Genomic DNA, 23,027 nt, shown 5'->3' on the forward strand with positions numbered 1-23,027 from the left:
CAATTTGAGAAGTAATTACAAATGTAACATGCTAATAATGAGTAGCGTAAGACAGTCTTCTTTTGGAAGAATACAAGCAATGTTAATGGGTTTGTTTTTCTAGTGACAAGTCACTAGCAATTGAATTCAAATTCTACAGAAGGCAAGCGAATTAACTCAGACATTATATTGCCCCAATATTCTTAAAACATTCGCAAGCTACCCCAAATCAAATTAAACTGGTCTGTCACTCATTTGGCTCCAAATGATTTCCATGACATGATAGCTTTTTCTATATAAGGAATTTTTCAAGTGTGAAAAATTGCCTCCAATTGTCAAACCAGTAAAATAAGAAAGGCTAGATGGATTTCACCATGGGCCTTAACTATATGTTTGAATTAATTTATAACTGCTTTGTGAAATATTGAAAAACAATGGAGTGAGGTACATCCAGATATTATTGAAGGGCCTATGCGATATGTAGAAAAAAAACTTTAAAAAAATGAAATCCCAGCAATATAGGATTTTATCTGTAAAATATAAAGAACACCTGGAAAAACGGTAAGGGACACACACGCTAAAAGAGCATCATCTATATATATAAATGAGTGATGGCATCACAGCGACCCACAAAACAACAAAACTACAGGCCCCCCAACCTCGAAATTTGACAACACAACCCATCATCCATGCCTCTAGGTTGATACAACAAAAAGAAAAGAAAAATAAAGTCCTAATTAGAGGGAAAGGAATAATTGTTTTTATCCAATTACTGCCAGTTTAGAGGGCTAATCTCTGCCCACTTGAGCTCCTAGCAACCAACTCAGCCCAGGGACAGGCAGACTTAGGCCTCACTTAGGTCTCTTCCACAGATTATCTAATTTGCACTGGATTATATGGCAGTGTAGACTCAAGGCCCTTCCACACAGCTATATAACCCATTTATAATGGACTTAATGTCAAGGGAAAACCTTTATCCTTTACCTTAACTACCACCAATTCCTCAATACTTTATATCCCATACCACCATACTTCACCACAGCAATGCGTGGCCGGGCACAGCTAGTGTATTTTTTTATATATAAATAAATTCTCGTTGCTTCGTTTCTACACCTTTGCCCCGAATGCTATGCTATAACTTATTTCTGCGAAGATGGTACATTCACCAGGTTGATGCGTTACTTCATTTGTCTCTCCTTGGAAAGGTGTTTGCTTTGGTTACCCAACCACAAAATAGGATGATTTTAAAGGGAGTACTTGAAGTCATCCTTCATAGAAATGGTTTGCTTCAAAGGCAGATTTTTATCATGATGGATATGCATTGAATTTTCCATTCATTCTTCATGATACATTTTTCTTTATTCAATAAAGAAAAAAATATTTAGGAGGACTTAGTAATATTAAAGAGAAATGACTGATGCCCATAACAAGAACTGACTGACTTGGGAGTGGGGATATTTCTGCCGAAAATTCTGTCAGTATAAAATATCACAGTGGGTGCATCCGCATTGTAGAATTAATGCAGTTTGACAGCCCTTTAACTACCATGGCTCAATGCAATAGAATAATGGGAGTTGCCGTTTTGCAAAGTTGATAGCCTTCTCTGCCTCACCAAAACTACATCTCCCATGATTCCATGATATTGAGTCAGTTAAAGAAGTGTCAACTGCATTAATTTTACAGTGTAGGCATCCAGAAATTTAAGATGTACTCAGAAGTTAGAATGCCACTAACTGATTTAAAATATAAATCTAAAAAACACATATAAAGGTGGAGCCTGGGTGTAATGTACAAGACAAACTATTATTTAAGATAGAAATCGGTAAGGTCAGCAGGATTAAGATGAAAGTCGATATATATGTATACTGGGGGGGGGGGGGGTAAGGTGTATGGCGTGACATATATATATATATATACACACACACACACACACACACACACACATATATATATATATATATATACACACACACACACACACACACACATACACACACTAGCTGTGCCCGGCCACGCGTTGCTGTGGCGAAGTATGGTGGTATGGGAAATCTGATAATCTGTATTTTATAGGCAGTGTGGAAGAGGCCTAAGTGAGGCCTAACTCTGCCTGTCCCCTGGGGTGAGTGGGTTGCTAGGAGACCAAGTGGGCGGAGCTTAGCCTTCTAACTGGCAGCAATTGGATAAAAACAATTATTGCTCTCCCTCTAATTAGGACTTTATTTTTCTTTTCTTTTTTTGTTGTATGAACGTAGAGGCATGGATGAGGGGTTGTGCTGCCAAGTTTAGTGTTTCTGGGATGTGTAGTTTTGTTGTTTTGTCCTAGGCCGAAATTTCATTACCCTTTTATATATAGAGATTCACACATTGTCCATATATATAGTCTGGTGTTTCCATCCATTGTCTTGTTTTTCCTTATTTTTACTTCTATTTTTATTTCTTTTTCTTTTTTGTCCTTGGTTTGTTTCTTTTTGTTTTTTGTTTTGCATATATATATATATATATATATATATATATATATATATATAAAAGCAAAACAAAAAACATTGAAATTGAAAATATAAAGAGTACATATAAGAACAGTAACAAACATAGACTACGTGCTCTCTACAGTGAATTAAACTATAGTTTAATTCACTGTAGAGAGCACGTAGTCTATGTTTGTTACTGTTCTTATATGTACCCTTTATATTTTCAATTTCATTTGTGTGTCACTTTTCTGGAAAATCACTAATAAAAATTTATTTTAAAAAAAGAAGTTAGAATGCCACTTAAGAATAGTGGCCAAGATCCAAAAAAAGTGTGGTTGTGAAGACAGATTTCTTAACTTACTAAAAAGATGCTAGCCTTTAATAATATTCAGTGGCTCTGTGTCATATTTTGCATTGCTTTGTTTGCAGCATAATATAAATCTACTAGCTGTGACCGGCCACGCGTTGCTGTGGCGAAGTATGGTGGTATGGGAAATAAAGTATTGAGGAATTGGTGGTAGTTAAGGTAAAGGGTCCTGGGCTGAGTGGGTTGCTAGGAGACCAAGTGAGTGGAGCTTAGCCTTCTAACTGACAGCAATTGGATAAAAACAATTATTCTTCTCCTTCTAATTAGGACTTTATTTTTCTTTTCTTTTTGTTGTATCAACCTAGAGGAATGGATGAGGGGTTGTGCTGTCAATTTTCGAGGTTGTGGGGTGTTTACTTTTGTTGTTTTGTCCGCTGCCGTGATGCCATCACTCTTTTATATATATAGATTCTATCCTAGTCTAATCTTGAGACTAATTATCACAATGTTCTTAAACTTTAACTTCAAAGATCATTAGTGAAATATATTTTATTATAACGCCCTCCAGCTCCGTTGGGACATGGTTAAAGTGTCCCCTGCCCATCTCCCAAACCCTTTGTCCTATGCATTCATCATTCCAGCAGCCTGCTTTTGTTCGAAATGAATGCAGCTTGACCTCCGCTCGAATCATTAGCACCCTATGCACCTAACCATTTTTTGACAGCCTGAAAAGAGTCAAAACAAAAGTTGTTTAGATTGCCTAAATCTCCTGTGCTCTCCCTCTTTATTTTTCCTCTCGCTGTACCACAATAGATTGCGGGCCATTTGTGACAAGTGACACACTCATTGTTCAAGAGGTTTTTAATGAAGCTGTTTAACATGGAGTGCGCAGTGTACTGATGTGGCATAAAGCGCCAGGAACTGAAAGCCATGTGTTGGTGATTAAAGTGTGCTTTTTAAAAATCAGTTTAGAGGACGTTTCATCTTGTATCAGCTGTGTGGAATTGGTTACCAATTAGTTTCCTGACATCTTGTTTTGTCTTATGCTGATGATATGTGAACTGGAAAAATGGTGAAAACAACTCTCTGTTCGGTCCTTCTGTCTCTCACTCCCCTGCTCGCTTTTCCCATATATATACCCAACTAGCTGTGCCCGGCCACGCGTTGCTGTGGCAAAGTATGGTGGTATGGGAAATAAAGTATTGAGGAATTGGTGGTAGTTAAGGTAAAGGGTAAAGGTGTGGAGTCCAGGTAATCCAGTTAAAGCAGATAATATAAGATTATAAATGGGTTATATAGCTGTGTGAAAGGGCCTTGAGTCTACACTGCCATCTAATCCAGTTAAAATCTGATCATCTGTATTTTATAGGCAGTGTGGAAGAGGCCTAAGTGAGGCCTAACTCTGCCTGTCCCCTGGGTGAGTGGGTTGCTAGGAGACCAAGTGGGCAGAGCTTAGCCTTCTAACTGGCAGCAATTGGATAAAAACAATTATTCCTCTCCCTCTAATTAGGACTTTATTTTTCTTTTCTTTTTGTTGTATCAACCTAGAGGCGTGGATGATGGGTTGTGTTGTCAATTTTCGAGGTTGTGGGGTGTTTAGTTTTGTTGTTTTCGCGGTCGCCAGGATTCCATCACTCTTTTATATATATAGATTCTAAGAAATGTATATCACATTCTAGCTTTTCCTTCTACTTTTAAAATGTGGCATTTTTCATATTTTGCAATTGAATGTGAAACCTTTGCGTACCCTCTCACCAAGACGAAAAGAGGCAGAAACGTGATATACAACATCAATAGGTGCTCATAATGCCAAAAGTTATTAATAAGAAGAACTTTGAATCTAGAAAATGCTGCAGTAGTTTGCTTTTGCCTAAGCCTACTGGAAAAGGCAAGATTGTGACTCCTCTTGCCCTCTCTGCAGGTGCAGACCTAATTTTATAGCTACCGTATATACTCTAGTATAAGCCAACCTGAATATAAGCCGAGGCACCTAGTTTTAACACAACAAAAACCAGTATAAAGTGGTGTTAAACTCCATATATTTTACTGTGCCATTGCACAGTACCATATAAAATCCAGGTTATCTGTTTTCAATGGATTATATGACAACGCAGACTCATATAATCCAGTTCAAAGCAGATCATGTGGATTATCTGTGTTTATAATCTGAATTACTGTATATACTCGAGTATAAGCCGACCCGACTATAAGCCGAGGCATCTAATTTTACGACAAAAAACCTGGAAAAACATTGACTCCAGTATAAGCCGAGGGTGGCTAAATTTCAGAAATAAAAATAGATACCAATAAAATTACATTAATTGAGGCATCAGTAGGTTCAATGTTTTTGAATATTTACATAAAGCTCAAATTTAAGATAAGACTGTCCAACTCTGATCAAATCATTATTCCCATCTTCTTCAATGTAAATGTGCTTATGTATCCTTTTAATAATAATAGAGTAAAATAATAAATGTATTATTATTATTAATAATAATAATAATAAATACAGGAAAATAATACAAGTAATAATAAATAAAGTAAAATAATAAATGTATTAATAATAATAATAATAATAATAATAATAAAAATAGAGTAAAATAAATTTAATAGTAGCAACAATAAAAGAGAAAAATAATAAATGTTAAATAAATAAAATAATATTCTTGAGTATAAGCTGACCCAAATATAAGCCAACCAGGACCCTCACCCGAGTATAAGCCGAGGGGGACTTTTTCAGTCTTTAAAAAAGGGTTGAAAAACTAGGCTTATACTCGAGTATATACAGTAAGTTTTAACTACTTTTTTCTTTTTTCAAGTCTATTAGGAACTAAGCATTTTCTTGGTTTGGGCTTCGTAATAAAACAATACATGTTGAATCTCCCAAGTGTCACTGTGACACAAACAATATCTTGTCTTGGGAATTCATGTATTTGTGCGACTTGTGGTGCTGTTGGAGAGAAGAAAGGTGCACACAAAACCATGCATGCAATTTGATAAAGTATCATTTTGCACAGAGCTTTGTGAAAAGGTAAAAGAGGCATACCTTTGTGGAAGAAATGTACAAATATGCTTTACTCAGTGTGAAAACTGTGTGCAAAATAGTCTGCAGTAAAGAAAACACGAGAGGACCACATATACAAATGTTGCAAGAGAATCCAAAATAAAGTCTCACATCCTGCTAGAAAAAGAAAGTGGAATGATACTGAAGGTGGGATTCATAGAAATGCACTTAAGGCGAAGTAGTGCCTTTTTTTAAAAAAAACCATACCAACATCCTAGCAGAGAGGTTGGAAAAATGACTTTGAAAATACAGTTTGCATAATCCCCCAGAGATTCATGGATTCAGGGTATTCAAGCTCATCCCTAAAAGTGCCCATTGCATTGATACCTACACTTCATTCTCAAGTCCGGGCTGTTAATGTGGGATTTGTGTATAGATAGTGTTTAAATGAAATTTGTGTCTAGCATGTATTGCATCATCCAGGAAATGCTATAGTGTGTAAAGCGTTAATTTGGTAAGAAGCTGTATTGACCTTGGATATGTGTCTGGAGCCAGATAGGAGTGTCCAGACTACAAGTGTGTTTTAATTTTAATGTGTCCCACAACGCTCTGGATGTAGATTGATCCAGAGCATTGTTGGAAATAGCCTTACCAAAGGCACTTCCAGATCTAGAGCCGTACCTAAGAGTGCCTTTTCTTAAAAAACAAAAACCTGTTGCAAGTTGCACTGACATCAGTGGGGAAAAAACAACTTTATTCACATACTCTAGATCAGGGGTCCCCAAACTAAGGCCCTCCAAGGTCATTTACCTGGCCCCCGCCCTCAGTTTTATAATATAATATTTTTATATCAGTTTTAATAATATAATATATTGTATATACATATAATATTGATAATAATATTATCATGTTATACAATATATTACTAATAATACCATATAATAATATTAAATATATGTTATATATTACATATAATATTACAGTATAGTGGTATAGTTCAATATAGTAATATATAATGCTAATATTGTGCAATGCTAATAATATAATATATTGTATATACATATAATACTGATAATAATATGATAATGTTATACAATATAATACTAATAATAATACCATATAATAATATTAATTATATGTTATATATTACATATAATATTACAGTATAGTGGTATAGTTCAATATAGTAATATATAATTGTGCTATGCTAATAATATAATATATTGTATGTACATACAACTGCTCTGAGTCCCCTTCAGGGTGAGAAGAGCGGGATATAAATGTAATAAATAAATGTAGTAAATGACTAAATAAATAATTTTAGACTTAGGCTCACCCAAAGTCTTAAATGACTTGAAGGCACACAACAACAACAATCCAAATTAACTTGACTATCTCATTGGCCAGAAGCAGGCCCACACTTCCCATTGAAATCCTGATAGGTTTATGTTGGTTACAGTTGTGTTCATTTTTAAATATCGTACTGTTCTTTCATTGTTGTTGTTGTTTTGCACTACAATTAAGACATGTGCAGTGCACATAGGAATTTGTTCGGGTTTTTTTCCAAATGATAATTCGGCCCCTGCACAGTCTGAAAGATTGTGGACCGGCCCTCTGCTTTAAAAGTTTGGGGACCCCTGCTCTAGATCAATTGTTGTCATATTCAAATCTATGTAGATTCCATTGATGAATTAATGGATCAAAACTAGCTCTCTGCAATTTAATCAACAAAACAGACTGCCAATTGAAGGTTTCCCAAAGGTTTTTTCCATATCTACGATTAATTGAAAGTCCGTTTTCGAAGATGCATTCTCTTGGCCTCTTCTCCCACTTCTAGGTTGATGCTCGAGATGGGGAGATCAGTTAGTTTAACCCGCTTCAGCTCTTGAATTGTATGAATTTTGGTAAACCCTGGTCAAAAGCCAACAGAAACACTTTACTCATTCCTATATTTCCCTATTGTGTGTGTCTGCTGCAATAAGATCTATTTGCAACTTTCCTTCGTAGTAAGCTGCACAATTATCAATGAGACTTCTTAAGAACATTGAACAACTGCTATTTTGCTTCTGTTGTGTTGACCTCTATATGTAGACTGCTAGATTTCTTTAAATTTCAAGATCTACATACAATTCCTATAATTGTGTGACATCATGTCTGACTGAATCATAAATGATATATTTAATGAGGAAAGGATGACAGTCCTGTTGAGAATGACATTGTCTACTTAGTTCAGAATAGGCTTTTGGATATGGATATTTGGACAATGGAGAGAAAACATTGCTAGAATTCAGGAGAGTGAAACATCTAGGCGAAGATGAAAAACTAGAGGTTTGATTTGGTTTCATTGCATAGATCATATTAACTTTATTTCATTTTAAAGGGAAAAAAATCCTATACATGTCTATGAAAATGACAACCATTCTATATTTATGTTTGGATTGATTGATAATGTAAGAGAATTGGTATATTCATGCTGTGAATTTCTTAATGAATTTCTTGACACTTGCTAAAAACTAAACTAAAATATAGAGACTGTCATTCTCTATTCTAATACATTGGCTTACTGAGTTAATTCCTATCTCGATGTTAAGTTTTTTAAATATGCATTGATAAGCCAGGGATTCACTGGTATATAAGTTGATATGAACAAACTTTTAAAATCTTATCTTGATGTTGGCTATTCATGTCAAAGCGGTTTGCTAAACAGACATGCCGTAACCAATGCCATGGACTGAAATGCTGATCATTGACTAATGGCAGAATTGCTGGGTGGATGGGCTAACCTGGGATTCCCATGTAGGACATGCAAATCTGAAATCAAGGAGAGGAAAACATTCAGATATCTTGGCCTACAATTCTCATTATCCCCATGGTGAAGAGCAATGCAAGACCATCATTGTCCTCATCCTGCTCTTATGACTGCTTTGGTAGTTTACTTAATGGCCAAGGGCTGCCAGAAAATATAAAATAAAATTGAAACAGGAACAAAACCCAAGACTTTCTGGTTCTCAGTGGTTCTCCAAGTGTGCTCTGCGGAGCCCTTGGGACTCCAAACTTTCCCTCCTCTTTCCTGCTCCTCCTCCTGTGTCCAAAAATTTGCCCATGCCTGATATATATATATACATTATATATATAATATATATAATACCTTACAATATATAAACATTTCTTGGGGCTCCATGACAAACTTTTGCTTCAAAAAGGGCTCCGTGGCTGAAAAAGTTTGAGAATCCCCGCTTTAAACCATTCAGAATGCTCCCCTTAATTTCACATATTTCAAATACTGATTCCACAGATTATAGCAAAACTCTGTCTGAATGCCCCATTTGAAGAACTTCTTCTAATCAGACCTGCAAATTTTCTCCAAATTCTTTCTGATTCCCAATGTCACTTTAGTGATCCATCATCTACCCTGATGTAAGATACAGTAGAGTCTCACTTATCCAAGCCTCTGGATTATCCAAGCCATTTTTGTAGTCAATGTTTTCAATATATCGTGATATTTTGGTGCTAAATTGGTAAATACAGTAATTACAACATAACATTACTGCATATTGAACTACTTTTTCTATCAAATTTGTTGTATAACATGACGTTTTGGTGCTTAATTTGTAAAATCATAACTTAATTTGATGTGTAATGGGCTTTTCCTTAATCCCTCCTTATTATCCAACATATTCACTTATCCAATGTTCTGCTGGCCCGTTTATGTTGGGTAAGTGAGACTCTACTGTATCATAAATATTTCAGAGGGAGATGTGATTTAGGATCCAAGCCCTGTCGGCTAAAGAAATGGTTGCCACCATGACATGAGTTGCTTGCAAAGATGTCTGTTTTATTCTGGCTCAAGTTTCTCTATCTCTTTGTTTGAATTCCTATAAGACTTTACATGGTGACCATAGGAACAAATGAAATGAACATAAATTATCATAAAGTGCTGGATAAACTGTATTGGTTTTTGAATTAGTCCTGAATGAATATTGTCTTCCCAGATCAGCAAACATATTACTTTTAATTACAGCTTCAAAGCAAAATGGTACCATTCTCATTTAATAGCCAGGGAACCATGTACCCCATAGTAGTTGGTATACTCATGCTAACCTTAAATAATCCAAATTTAGCTACAAGAGCTGGATTCTGCAACTTGTAAAAAAAATCACATAAATCAAATGACTTACATGAAGGTCATGTTATTGCTTTGTGTAAATGAGTCAGGAAGCAAAGAAGGAAGGAACAAAGAAAGGAAGGAAGACAGACACCTGGGGAGAGATTTCTCGAGTTTGGGATTATCATGAGGTGAAATATCATAGAGGGAGTTGGGGGTTTTCTGGGGGCTTGGATTACAAAAAATGGTTTCTGTGCTCCAATTTTACATGGTGTTTCTTTCCTTCTTCTCAACAAACTTTATGCTATCCCATCTCATTACCACATTACAATATAAACTAGTAATTGTCTGCATGAGATGACCATTTGTAAGAAACTATCGGTAGCAAACTACTACTATTTTTGCAATTGTCATCACTGGTGGTCTCATATGGGGAAGCAATAAGCATACCCTCAATGCCATACTTGACTAAATGCAAGGAATTTACTTCTAGCTGAAATGTCCTGAAGAAGGTCTTATTTCCTTGTTTTGTTCCCCAATGATTTCAAAGGGTCAACTTAACCGGCAGAAGTACTTAATCCAACAAGAGTAAAACCTGAACAAAAATATATATGAGAGAGTGTTGTTTTTAAAGCAGTTAGAGTATTTTAGAAGGGGATTTCCAACTGTTAATGAAATATCCATGTCACTTGCTTGGAACAGATTAATAACTTCTCTTTCAAAATGTGTTGGAATAAAATACACTGTTTTTCAGCAAGTGTCAAGGACACATTTTGCTGACCATATATCAGCTTTGGGCATAGTCTATAATTCACACAATATCAGGCTCTTTTCACTGCTTATAGGGAAGTCCTGAAAAGATGGAGGCACCCACACATTACATCACTGTGGAATGCCTACAAGTCATTTCAAACGTATGGATTTTCTTGGCAAGTTTGCAGACAACACCAAACTGGGAGGGATAGCCAACACTCCAGAAGACAGGAGCAGAATTCAAAACGATCTTGACAGACTAGAGAGATGGGCCGAAACTAACAAAATGAAGTTCAACAGGGACAAATGCAAGATACTCCACTTAGGCAGCAAAAATGAAATGCAATGATACAGAATGGGGGACGATGCCTGGCTTGACAGCAGTGTGCGCGAAAAAGACCTTGGAGTCCGCGTGGACAACAAGTTAAACATGAGCCTACAATGTGATGCGGCGGCGAAAAAAGCCAATGGGATTCTGGCTTGCATAAATAGGGGTATAGTGTCTAGATCCAGGGAAGTCATGCTCCCCCTCTATTCTGCCTTGGTCAGACCACACCTGGAATCACACTGTGTCCAATTCTGGGCACCGCAGTTGAAGGGAGATGTTGACAAGCTGGAAAGCGTCCAGAGAAGGGTGACTAAAATGATTAAGGGTCTGGAGAACAAGCCCTATGAGGAGCGGCTTAAAGAACTGGGCATGTTTAGCCTGCAGAAGAGAAGGCTGAGAGGAGACATGATAGCCATGTACAAATACGTGAAGGGAAGTCATAGGGAGGAGGGAGCAAGCTTGTTTTCTGCTGCCCTGCAGACTAGGATGCGGAACAATGGCTTCAAACTACAGGAAAGGAAGGAGATTCCACCTGAACATCAGGAAGAACTTCCTCACTGTGAGAGTTGTTCAGCAGTGGAACTCTCTGCCCCGGACTGTGGTGGAAGCTCCTTCTTTGGAGGCTTTTAAGCAGAGGCTGGATGGCCATCTGTCGGGGGTGCTTTGAATGCAATTTCCTACTTCTTGGCAGGGGGTTGGACTGGATGGCCCGTGAGGTCTCTTCCAACTCTACTATTCTATGAATCAATGTTTGTTCAGAGGGGGGTTGCCCTTGCCTTCCTCAGAGGATGAGAAACTATCAGTTGCCCACAGGCCCTGTACAGCTCGGGCCTCCGTGATCGCATCTCCTCCTATGAGCCAGTGCGGACCTTGAGATCATCTGGGGAGGCTCTCCTCTCGTTCCCACCACTGTCTCAAGTGCGGCTGGTGGGGACAAGGGAACGAGCCTTCTCGGCAGTGGCCCCGCGGCTCTGGAATGCACTGCCAAAAGAAATCAGGCAATCCCCTACATTATCCAATTTCCGTAAGGAACTGAAGACCTGGTGGTGTCGGCAGGTTTTTGAATAATTACATTGGACTACCGCCGATTTCTGGGCCTGAATATATTGCACAAGATTTCTCTAGCCTAAAATGATACATTTTAATATATTGGGCTTATGGTTCCCGTCCCTTTGATCAGGTCATGCAAGTGTTATTTATTGCTATAGTTATATTATTTTACTTTGCTTAATAATGTGTTATTATGTTACTATGTAATGTTTGTGTTGTTTTTATGATTGGAAACCGCCCTGAGTCCCATCCAGGAGATAGGGCGGTATATAAATAAAGTTTTTTTATTATTATTATTATTACCACCTGTGGGTTTCCAGTTCTGAGTGGGCATTCTAGTCCAACACCCAAACCGGGCTGTGGCGCAGCTGGCTAGTAACCAGCTGCTATAAATCACTACTGACCGAGAGGTCATGAGTTCGAAGCCCGGGTCGGGTTAAGTCTCCAACCATTAATAGCCCCGGCTTGCTGTTGACCTATGCAGCCCCGAAAGACAGTTGCACCTGTCAAGTTGGGAAATTTAGGTACGCTTTATGCGGGAGGCTAATTTAACTAATTTACAACACCATAAAACTGCCAGCAAAACACGAGGAAAGGAATGCGGAAGTACAGCCACTACTGGACAGTGAAGCAACAGCTCCCCCTGTGGTCAGAATCGTGAAGCTGGAAAAAAATGTTAAATGCCTCTGTGTCTGTCTATATATGTTGTTTGTCTGTTGGCATTGAATGTTTGCCATATATGTGTTCATCCGCCCTGAGTCCCCTTCGGGGTGAGAAGGGCGGAATATAAATACTGTAAATAATAAATTAAACCATTCTGGTTCTCCCACACTTAACTGGACATTACTGATTGGAAGATGATGAAGGTTGGAGTCCTTACAGATTTACTCTGGGTACAGGCTAAATTGTTAATCTGTTCTTGATTATGGTCTTTTCTGATTTGTTATAAATAATGCTCTCTCCTTGTGTTTAATTCCAGCAACAAGGAGCCGCGACGAGTGTCTATTGCGCCACAGCCCCAGAACTGGAAGGCCTGGGAGGGATGTACTTCAACAATTGTTGTCGCTGCCTGCCTTCGCAAGAGGCGCAGAACGAAATGACGGCAACAGCCTTGTGGGAGCTGAGCGAGAAGCTGATCCAAGAGCGAGTTGGCAGGCCGGGCAAGTAGCAGAAAGGTTCCTGGAAGGATCAAGGCACGTATGCAATTGGCCGGACAGGAAAGCCGCTGGGGAAAAAGCGGAGAGCATGAAAAGAAACCTTTTCCCGTTCCTAGTATCTAGAAAGTTATAGAGGCAGATTAGCTAGTGTTAAATGAAATAGCAGCAGCCGTGATGTGGGACAAAGCTTTAAGGTGGCGGGGAAATGGAGCAGAAGGCAGAAACAATGTCATTTAGTTAAGATTTTAGTCACCCTAGTTCTATCTTTTGCATTTTGAAAAGATTGCATGCTTTTCTTTATATTAAAGCTAACATGATTTGAGTCTGGATCCTGTTCCTCCTAGTTACTCAGTTGAATGTGTTGTCGAAGGCTTTCATGGCCGGGACCACAGGGTGGTTGTATGTCTTTCGGGCTGTGTGGCCATGTTCCAGAAGTATTCTCTCCTGTCGTTTTGCCCACATCTATGGCAGGCATCCTCAGAGGTTGTGAGGTATGGAGAAACTAAGTAAGGAAAGGAATATATATCTATGTAGAGTCCAGGGTGTGGCAAGAGTCCTTTGTCACTGGGAAGCTAGCATTAAAATCTGGCTACCAGTATTAAAAAACTCTAAAATCAAAACAATAGATGGGAAGCAACACTCTGAGGGCAAAAGACAGCTAATGACTGAACAAAGGATGCCCCCAGGCAAGAGGCAAAATCTTTCCAATGCTAATTAGGGTGATTAACTGAAACATTAATGCTAGCTTCCCAGTGACAAAGGACTCTTGCCACACCCTGGACTCTACACAGATAAATATTCCTTTCCTTACTTAGTTTATCCATACCTCACAACCTCTGAGGATGCCTGCCATAGATGTGGGCGAAACGTCAGGAGAGAATACTTCTGGAACATGGCCACACAGCCCAAAAGACATACAACAACCCTGTTACTCAGTTGACTTGATTTAATTCAATGGGCCTAGTCGAACTGGAACAAGAGGATCGAGGGTGTTGTGTTCAAAGTGTGCTTCAGGAAAAAGCCCAAAGAGATCTTCACATAATATTTTTTTCAAGATATGCATATACTTTCCCTCCTCACTCCATCCCAACCTACACCCATACAAATATTGCATGAATCCAGGACGTGTTTATGGCTGGAATCCTATTGACAGCCCCAACTAGAGCTGACCCATTGAACCAATGGAAGCGACCTAGATGTCATCTCAACATTAATGGTTGCATCAATGCATCAACTCTAGTTGGGGGTAACCAACTGATTTCAAGTTTTTTCTTGTCTACAGATATAATACAGTAGAGTCTCACTTATCCAACACTCGCTTATCCAATGTTCTGGATTATCCAAGGCATTTTTGTAGTCAATGTTTTCAATATATCGTGATATTTTGGTGCTAAATTCATAAATAGAGTAATTACTACTAGGCATCGATGGAAAAAATGTTTCAATTCTCGTTTCTAAAGTAGAGGGTACCGGCGCTTCGATATAGAAAGTATTTCCGAATTTTTCACCCAAAAATTTCAGATATTTCCGAAAATTCGTAATGATTCTAAATGTTTCTAAAATAGCAGACGCACATGCGCAGTCGCAAAAAAAAAAGGAAACTGGGGGGGGGACTTTTACAGGGCTCTCCCGCCCTCATTTCTTGAGCTATCCTCATCCAATTTGGTACAGTGGGCGATCACATTCAACAGTCTTTGCTCAACAAATTGCAGAACATTTCCTGTCTTTTATGATTTTTTGGGGGAAAAATTTAACGAAACATTAAGACACATTTAGAGAATGGGCCAATGATGGTTCAAATTACATTGCTGGTTGCGCCCAGGGACGTCTCGGAACTCAATTAAAAAAGCGAGAACAATCCGAAATAATTCCGATATAAGAATCAAAACGATTTTTTGGACAACCCTAATTACTACATAGCATTACTGCTTATTGAACTACTTTTTCTGCCAAATTTGTTGTCTAACATGATGTTTTGGTGCTTCATTTGTAAAATCATAACCTAATTTGATATTTAATAGTCTTTTCCTTAATGCCTCCTTATTATCCAACATATTTGCTTATCCAACATTCTGCCGGCCCGTTTATGTTGGATAAGTGAGACTCTACTGTAATCAGGGAATAAACTGCTTCCCATGTATGTGTACATTTAAGGTGAGAACAGACATCTGAAGTAGGTTGAAATGGCCCAGAGATGTTTTGTTTACCACCCACTTTGAAAACAAAACAGCTTTGATCATATGGCCCAGCAATCCCTCCGCAATTTCAGTTTGCAGTTGAGGTTTGCTTTCAGATGAGACAGTGTTCCTGTGCCAGTATTGCCACTTGCTGTTAACATTTTATGAAATAACACAAAAATCTTAATAAGTAATCAAAAGACCATCTTGACCACAAATAAAAACTTGGCCTAAAAGGAGAAGGTGCCTCCAAGTCCAGGTCACTCTCCTTCCTAATTAAATATATTGCAAGATATCCATAAAATATGATATTAAAAGGTACATTTGCAAACCATTCTCTAAATACTGTGGGTAATTGTGTCCCTTTACAATCAGTCAAGAGGGCTTGAAACGTGTTTTCCATCCATATCTCGGATGCGAGCTTTACGGAGGATTGGAGTACACTGAATATCCCCCTGTGTTCCAGTTTTCACTTTCTTTCTTGGTTTCTTTTCTTTCTCTCTCCCAATTTAAATGTAATAAAAGAACATGCTTGAATATGTCACCTGAAGAGCAAGTCTGGATCCTGTGAAAGTCTTAGTTCCATTTGTTTGTTTTTTTGTCCGTTTGTTTTTTAAGAAAAGAAAACGAAGAAAAATCAATGCCATGAAAATTTGTTCCAAGTTCATTTGTCTGTAGAGATTTTCTCCTCTCTTTTTTTGTGCTTTGTAGCTCGTCTTCATGCCAGAAAATTGTTGAAAGCCACCTGCAATCCAGCATCATTTTTTCTGTAATGAAAGAAACAAATAAAATGCAGTTATTTGAACAGTTTTGAGTTGCCTGGTTGATTTTATATTTTAATCACACTCTTTCTTAAAAGAGCTCAGTGAGAGGCATTTCTCCTATCTTTCCCCGCACAACAACCCTATGAGGTGAGTTAGGATTTTTTGTGTGTTTGGAACGACTTGAGAAACTGCAAGTCGCTTCTGGTGTGAGAGAATTGGCTGTCTGCAAGGACATTGCCCAGGGAATGCCCGGATGTTTGATGATTTACCATCCTGTAGGACTCTTCTCTCATGTCCCCGCATGGGGAGCTAGAGCTTGACAGAAGGAAGCTCACCCTGCTCCCTGGATTCGAACCGTCAACCTTTTGGTCAGCACAAGGGTTTAATCCATTGGGGCACTGGGGGCTCTGGTGATTAAATTAGCAACTAAGGATAAGGTAAAGGTTTCCCCTGACGTTAAGTCCAGTCGTGACCGACTCTGGGGGTTGGTGCTCATCTCCATTTCTAAGCTGAAGAGCCGGCGTTGTCCATAGACATCTCCAGGTCATGTGGCTGGCATGACTGCATGGAGCGCCGTTATTTTCCCGCCGGAGCGGTACCTATTGATCTACTCACATTGGCATGTTTTCGAACTGCTAGGTTGGCAGGAGCTGGGGCTAACAGCGGGCACTCATTCTGCTCCCGGGATTTATTTATTTATTTAGTTATTTATTACATGCATTTATACCCCGCCCTTCTCCCCGAGGGGACTCAGAGCGGCTTACATTCTGCCACAAGGACCAGCAACAAATATACTATAAAAACAAAACAATTAAAACATGATAAAAACATGATAAAAAGTATACAAAAATTAAAACGCTGCAAAGCAGCAATATTGCACCATTCTCAGGTCCCAGGGATTTGAACCTGGGACCTTTCGGTCCACAAGTTCAGCAGCTCAGCGTTTTAATGCACTATGCCACCAGTGATACATCTAAGGATACATCTTTGTAATAAAACGAATGCAGTTCAACATGGCTTTGACTGTAAAATGTTTGATTTTATACCTATTTTATATATCTCGTGGGTAGTGTTACAATTTCTTGGGTGGAAAGGGGTCACAAGTGGAAAAAGTTTTAAAAGCCCTGAACTTGGATGCCTGGGTTAACTGCTCTTATGAAAACAACAAATAATTCTGCAGTGCTAAGCATTTCTTAAAATACACTGAACCCATGTATACACTGAACACTACCCTGTTTCCCCAAAAATAAGACATCCCCAGAAAATAAGACCTAGTAGAGGTTTTGCTGAATTGCTAAATATAAGGCCTCCCCTGAAAGTACCGTGTTTCCCCGAAAATAAGACAGTATCTTAATTTTTGCTCCTAAAGATGCTCAAGGTCTTATTTTCAGGGGATGTCTTATTTTTCCATGAAGAAGAATTCACATTTATTGTTGAACAAAAAAAAATGAACATTTATTATATACTGTACATTTGTCATCACAAACCAGCATAACCAGACAAACTGTGAATCCTATCAAGAATTTCTTCTTACTGCCATTATTTCCATGTATAACACTCTATGGTATGTACATTTCCCGATCCTGCATGCTCTGGTGTTCTGTTCATTGGGCATGCTTCCAAACAAAACCTTTGCTAGGTCTTATTTTCAGGGGAGGCCTTATATTTAGCAATTCAGCAAAACTTCTACTAGGTCTTATTTTCTGGGGATGTCTTATTTTAGGGGAAACAGGGTAAGACCTAGCAAAGTTTTTGTTTAAAAGCATATCCACCAAATAGGTTTCCGTACCTAAAAGAGTCCAGACACTCAAACTCAAAGCCAGGTTTAGGAGCAGATAATTAAACGACTCATTCAATGACTGAATCAAACAGTGCAAACAACGAATCACTGTTTGCAAAGCTTGGCAATGCTGATCTCTGCGGTCACTTTCCAGGTCTGTATTAACAGTTGTGTTTGTTTTCTTTTATGTACATGCAAATTTACAAGCTCAATGCCTCTTCAACAAAGATGTGCGTGTCAGTGATTGTGATTAAACACTCACACAAGTGCACAGTTATCATCTTGCAAGACTAGGTTGAACCTTGCATGCAAATTGAGCATTGAAGCTGTGACATGCACCACAAAATCAAGAAACACCCAGCATAGCATCCAAACATTTTTAAGAGCTCATGAAAGCCAGCCTTTGTTTAACGTTTGTTTAGGGAACCATTCATACTACATGTCCATAGCACGATTAGCACCTTGTTGCCCAGAATGTACACATAAGGAACAACACTTTCCTTTTTAAAAAAGAACCTTACATACTGTCAGGAATCCTCTATTTCAGTCTATAAATATGCTTAGCTATGTAATAGAAGCAATAAGAAACCCTATTAATGAACTGTATGGGTGCATAACGGCATCTGTAAGAGTGTCTCATTGTGCATTGGTCCTGATGTGCATTAGTTACTTAGTTGTCTCCTCTACATAGTAACACAACTGCAGCCCCTTGCTGGATATGGATGCTACAGAAAAGCCTAGTTCTGTATTTGGAGAACAATACAGAAGGAAATGGAGACCATATTACAAATAAAGCTAGTCCTAAAACCGGAATACTTTCTATTAGGGCTAACGGACTTCTTCACGGATACAAACAATGAAAAATTGTTTATATATATGATAAGTGCAGCTAGAATCACAATTGCGAAACTTTGGAAAACAGCGGAAACGCCGTCATTAGAACAATGGATTTTGAAATGGATGGATATAAAAAATATGGACACATTAACGCAGATAATCTCAGTAAAAACGGACACAAAAACAGATTGGGACAAATTAAGTAAATATCTCAAGGAAAAAGAGAAAATTGGAAATACTAAAGTAGAAACTGTTTAAGTAAAGACACTCTCAGGTTCTTAGAAAAAGGTTCGGGAAAGAACTTGGAAAATCAAGAATAAAAATGTCGAGCAGGGGAGCTGGAAGGTAATCCAGAGAGAGGAGGGAGGGTTGAGGGGAAACAGGGGTCTATTTCTTGTGTGTGTGTGTGTGTGTGTGTGTGTGTGTGTGTATATATATATATATCCTTTTTTTGTTCGTTATCATTCTATTTTGTCTTCTTTTGTAACCACATGTGACTCTCCCCTTTTATTGTATCGCTATAACTATAAATAAAAGTTATAAAAAAGAAAGAAAAGAAAAGCCTAGTTCTAATTGCCGAAGATGTAATTCCCCATCAAGACTCCTGCTATGAATAGGAAATTTTGACCGCCATCATGATGGTGACATAAGCAGGAGTAAATTCCCTTATACTGTAGAAATTGTACATTTTTGTTCAATGAAAATTTTTACATTGAGTTCAAATTGTTGTAATTCTATGTAAACAACCGACTGGCATCCTATTAGGAATTTACATTATGAACCAACTCACAATTACACTGTTCAGACTTGTGGATTTGTGCTAGTTATATTCCCAGGAGGCAAGCATTGTCATAATTACACCATATGCAATGGGGCATCTTGTGTGCTGCATCATTGTGCGTCATCTTCACAGTTCTCTGACAAGGTTGCATATTGTGTCAGCAAAGTGCAAAGTTTTACATGACGGCCTATGATGCAGGATCTTGGTCAGCAATTTATATTTTATACTGGCTTTTTACAGGTTATATTTTGCAAGCTCTGTTTTATACTCCATGCATCTTGCTTTTAACCGTGGAATTTTACAGGGTTTCTATAGATGCTTGGTTGATATTTTTACTTATGTTTTTTAAATGACTGATCTTATACATTGGCATTTTACCGGTAATTGTGCAGCTCTCAGCACATGTTGCACTTGTGCTGCTGTACCTCACAATGTATAGTTTGCATGTTCTGTTTTATCCTGCTTGCATCCTACTTTTAAGTGTTGAATTTTATAGTGTCTTGTATAGATGTTTGTTCGATGTCGTTTCTGTATATGCATATGACCATTGGTCAGAGCACTAATAAATTGATTGATTGATTGGTCAGCAATTTTAGAAAGCATTTGTGTCAGTTTAACCAAAGAGGGAAAATGCAACATCCATAAATGGACAGTGAGAGCCACCATGGTGCAATGGGGTTGTTGTATGTTTTCCGGGCTGTATGGCCATGTTCCAGAAGTATTCTCTCCTGACGTTTCGCCCACATCTATGGCAGGCATCCTCAGAGGTTGTGAGGTATGGAGAAAAATGAACAAAATCTGGCTACCAGTATTAAAAAACTCTAAAATCAGAATAGTAAATAAGAAGCAACACTCTGAAAACAGGAGAGTTCCAAGGGCAGCTAATGACTCTGAACAAAGGATGCCCCCAGGCAGAAACAGCCAGGAGATGAACCTTTCCAATGCTAATTAAGGTGATTAACTGCAACATTCACACTGACAAAGAGTTCTTCTCACACCCTGGACTTTCCACAGATATATATTAACCTTCCTTGCTGAGTTTCTCCATACCTCACAACCTCTGAGAATGCCTGCCATAGATGTGGGTGAAACGTCAGGAGAGAATGCTTCTGGAAAATGGCCATACAGCCCGGAAAACATACAACAACCCTGTGATCCCGGCCATGAAAGCCTTCGACAACACATGGTGCAATGGTTTGAGTACTGGAGTAGTATTCCAAGATATCAGTGTTTAAATCCTGCTCAGCATGAAAATCCACTGGGAAATCTTGAGGAAGACATACACTCTTGGCCTCAAAGGAAGGCCAAGGTAAGACTTCTCTGAATAAATCCAACTGAGAAAACTGCCTGGTAGGTTTGCCTTTGGGTCACTATAACTAACAAAAACAGTATGGAGCAGGGGTTCCCAAACTAAGGCCCGGGGGCCGGATGTGGCCCTCCAAGGTCATTTACCTGGCCCCTGCTCTCAGTTTTAGACTTAGGCTCGCCCAAAGTCGGAAATGACTTGAAGGCACACAACAACAACAACAATCCTACTTAACATGACTATCTCATTGGCCAGAAGCAGGCCCACACTTTCCATTGAAATCCTGATAGGTTTACTGTATGTTGGTTAAAACTGTTTTTATTTTTAAATATTGTATTGCTCTTTCATTTACTAATATTGTGCTATGGTAATAATAGAATATATTGTGTATACATATAATATTGATACTAATATTATAATGTCATACAATATAATACTAATAATAATGCAACATAATAATATTAATTATACATTATATATTAAATGTAATATTACGAATAATATTACGGTATAGTGGTATAGTACAATATAGTAATATCTAATGCTAATATTGTGCTATGCTAATAATATAATATATATTATATGTACATATAATATTGATACTAATATTATAATGTCATACAATATAATACTAACAATAATGCAACATAATAAAATTAATTATACATTAAATATTAAATGTAATATTACTAATAATATTACGGTATAGTGGTATAGTACAATATAGTAATATCTAATGCTAATATTGTGCTATGCCAATAATATAATATATATTATATGTACATATAATATTGATACTAATATTATAATGTCATACAATATAATACTAACAATAATGCAACATAATAAAATTAATTATACATTAAATATTAAATGTAATATTACTAATAATATTACGGTATAGTGGTATAGTACAATATAGTAATATCTAATGCTAATATTGTGCTATGCCAATAATATAATATATATTATATGTACATATAATATTGATACTAATATTATAATGTCATACAATATAATACTAACAATAATGCAACATAATAAAATTAATTACACTTTAAATATTAAATGTAATATTACTAATAATATTACAGTATAGTGGTATAGTACAATATAGTAATTTATAATGCTAGTATTGTGCTATGCCATTAATCTTCTATATATATAAAAGAGTGATGGCATCACGGCGACCCACTAAACAACAAAACTACAGGCCCCCCAACCTCGAAATTTGACAACACAACCCATCATCCACGCCTCTAGGTTGATACAACAAAAAGAAAAGAAAAATAAAGTCCTAATTAGAGAGAGAGGAATAATTGTTTTTATCCAATTGCTGCCAGTTACAAGGCTAAGTTCCTCCAACTTGGTCTCCTAGCAACCCAATAAAAAATAATAAAAAACACTAAAAATAATTAAAAACACTAAAAAATTAATACAATAAAATACTATAATAGCAGAAAATAACTAAAAATAATACAAGAAAATAATAACATATAATAAATAAAAAGATAACTTACAATAAAAATAATTTAAAAATACAAATAACGTCAAATAAAAATTACACAACAATTTTTAACCAATACCACCACCACTTTGCCACAGCAACGCGTGGACGGGCACAGCTAGTATAATATATTATATGTACATACAACTTGTAAGCCGCTCTTAAGTCCTCTTCAGGGCGAGAGAGGGCAGGGTATAAATGTAGTAAATAAATAAATGATTAGTTGTTGGGAGGGGGTTTTTTTGCACTACAAATAAGACATGTGCAGTGTGCATAGGAATTTGTTCATTTTTTCCCCTTCTTTTCCCAAATGATAATTTGGCCCCTCAACAGTCTCAGGGACCATGAACCGGCCCTCTACTTTAAAAGTTTGAGGACCCCTGGTATGGAGAGCACTCACCCCATTGATCAGTCACCGCCCTGAACCCGTCTGTTTTGAGCAGACTATTTAAGGACAGGACAAATGTTTCCCAGCAAATCTATTTCTCTGAGCTGAGCTGAGCCTGTAATATAGGTCTAAAATCCACCCACAGCCGCTTGACCAATTTGCTTACGGCTCCACTTGCCTTCTCCTTCCATCCTTTCCAAGCCCCTTCCTGGAGCAGCCCAACTAGCAATATTTAAAAGGAATGAAATGACTCTGATAAATAAAAAGGAACAATATTTCCAAAATAATTGCTACTTTGCACTCTGATAAATGGCTCATGTACTCGATAATTCAAAG

At 37.6% G+C, this 23,027-nt stretch overlaps 2 protein-coding genes across 3 annotated transcripts in view; one reads left to right on the top strand and one right to left on the bottom strand.

Annotated features, from left to right (window-relative positions):
* The window catches only part of wwox (WW domain containing oxidoreductase), a 651,703-nt gene extending 635,565 nt beyond the window's left edge, over nt 1-16,138 (top strand). The window contains exon 9 of the mRNA XM_062961575.1: nt 12,974-16,138. Within this exon, the coding sequence (XP_062817645.1) occupies nt 12,974-13,162 (189 nt within the window). The 3' untranslated portion in view covers nt 13,163-16,138. The remainder of the gene's footprint in view (nt 1-12,973) is intronic.
* The window catches only part of maf (MAF bZIP transcription factor), a 259,433-nt gene continuing 251,878 nt past the window's right edge, over nt 15,473-23,027 (bottom strand). For both annotated transcript variants that reach the window (XR_010000533.1, XM_062961579.1), the window contains one exon: nt 15,473-16,095. The gene's annotated coding sequence lies outside the window, so the exon portion shown is untranslated. The remainder of the gene's footprint in view (nt 16,096-23,027) is intronic.

The sequence above is a fragment of the Anolis carolinensis genome, unplaced genomic scaffold (genome assembly GCF_035594765.1).
Source record: "Anolis carolinensis isolate JA03-04 unplaced genomic scaffold, rAnoCar3.1.pri scaffold_9, whole genome shotgun sequence".
NCBI lineage: Eukaryota > Metazoa > Chordata > Lepidosauria > Squamata > Dactyloidae > Anolis > Anolis carolinensis.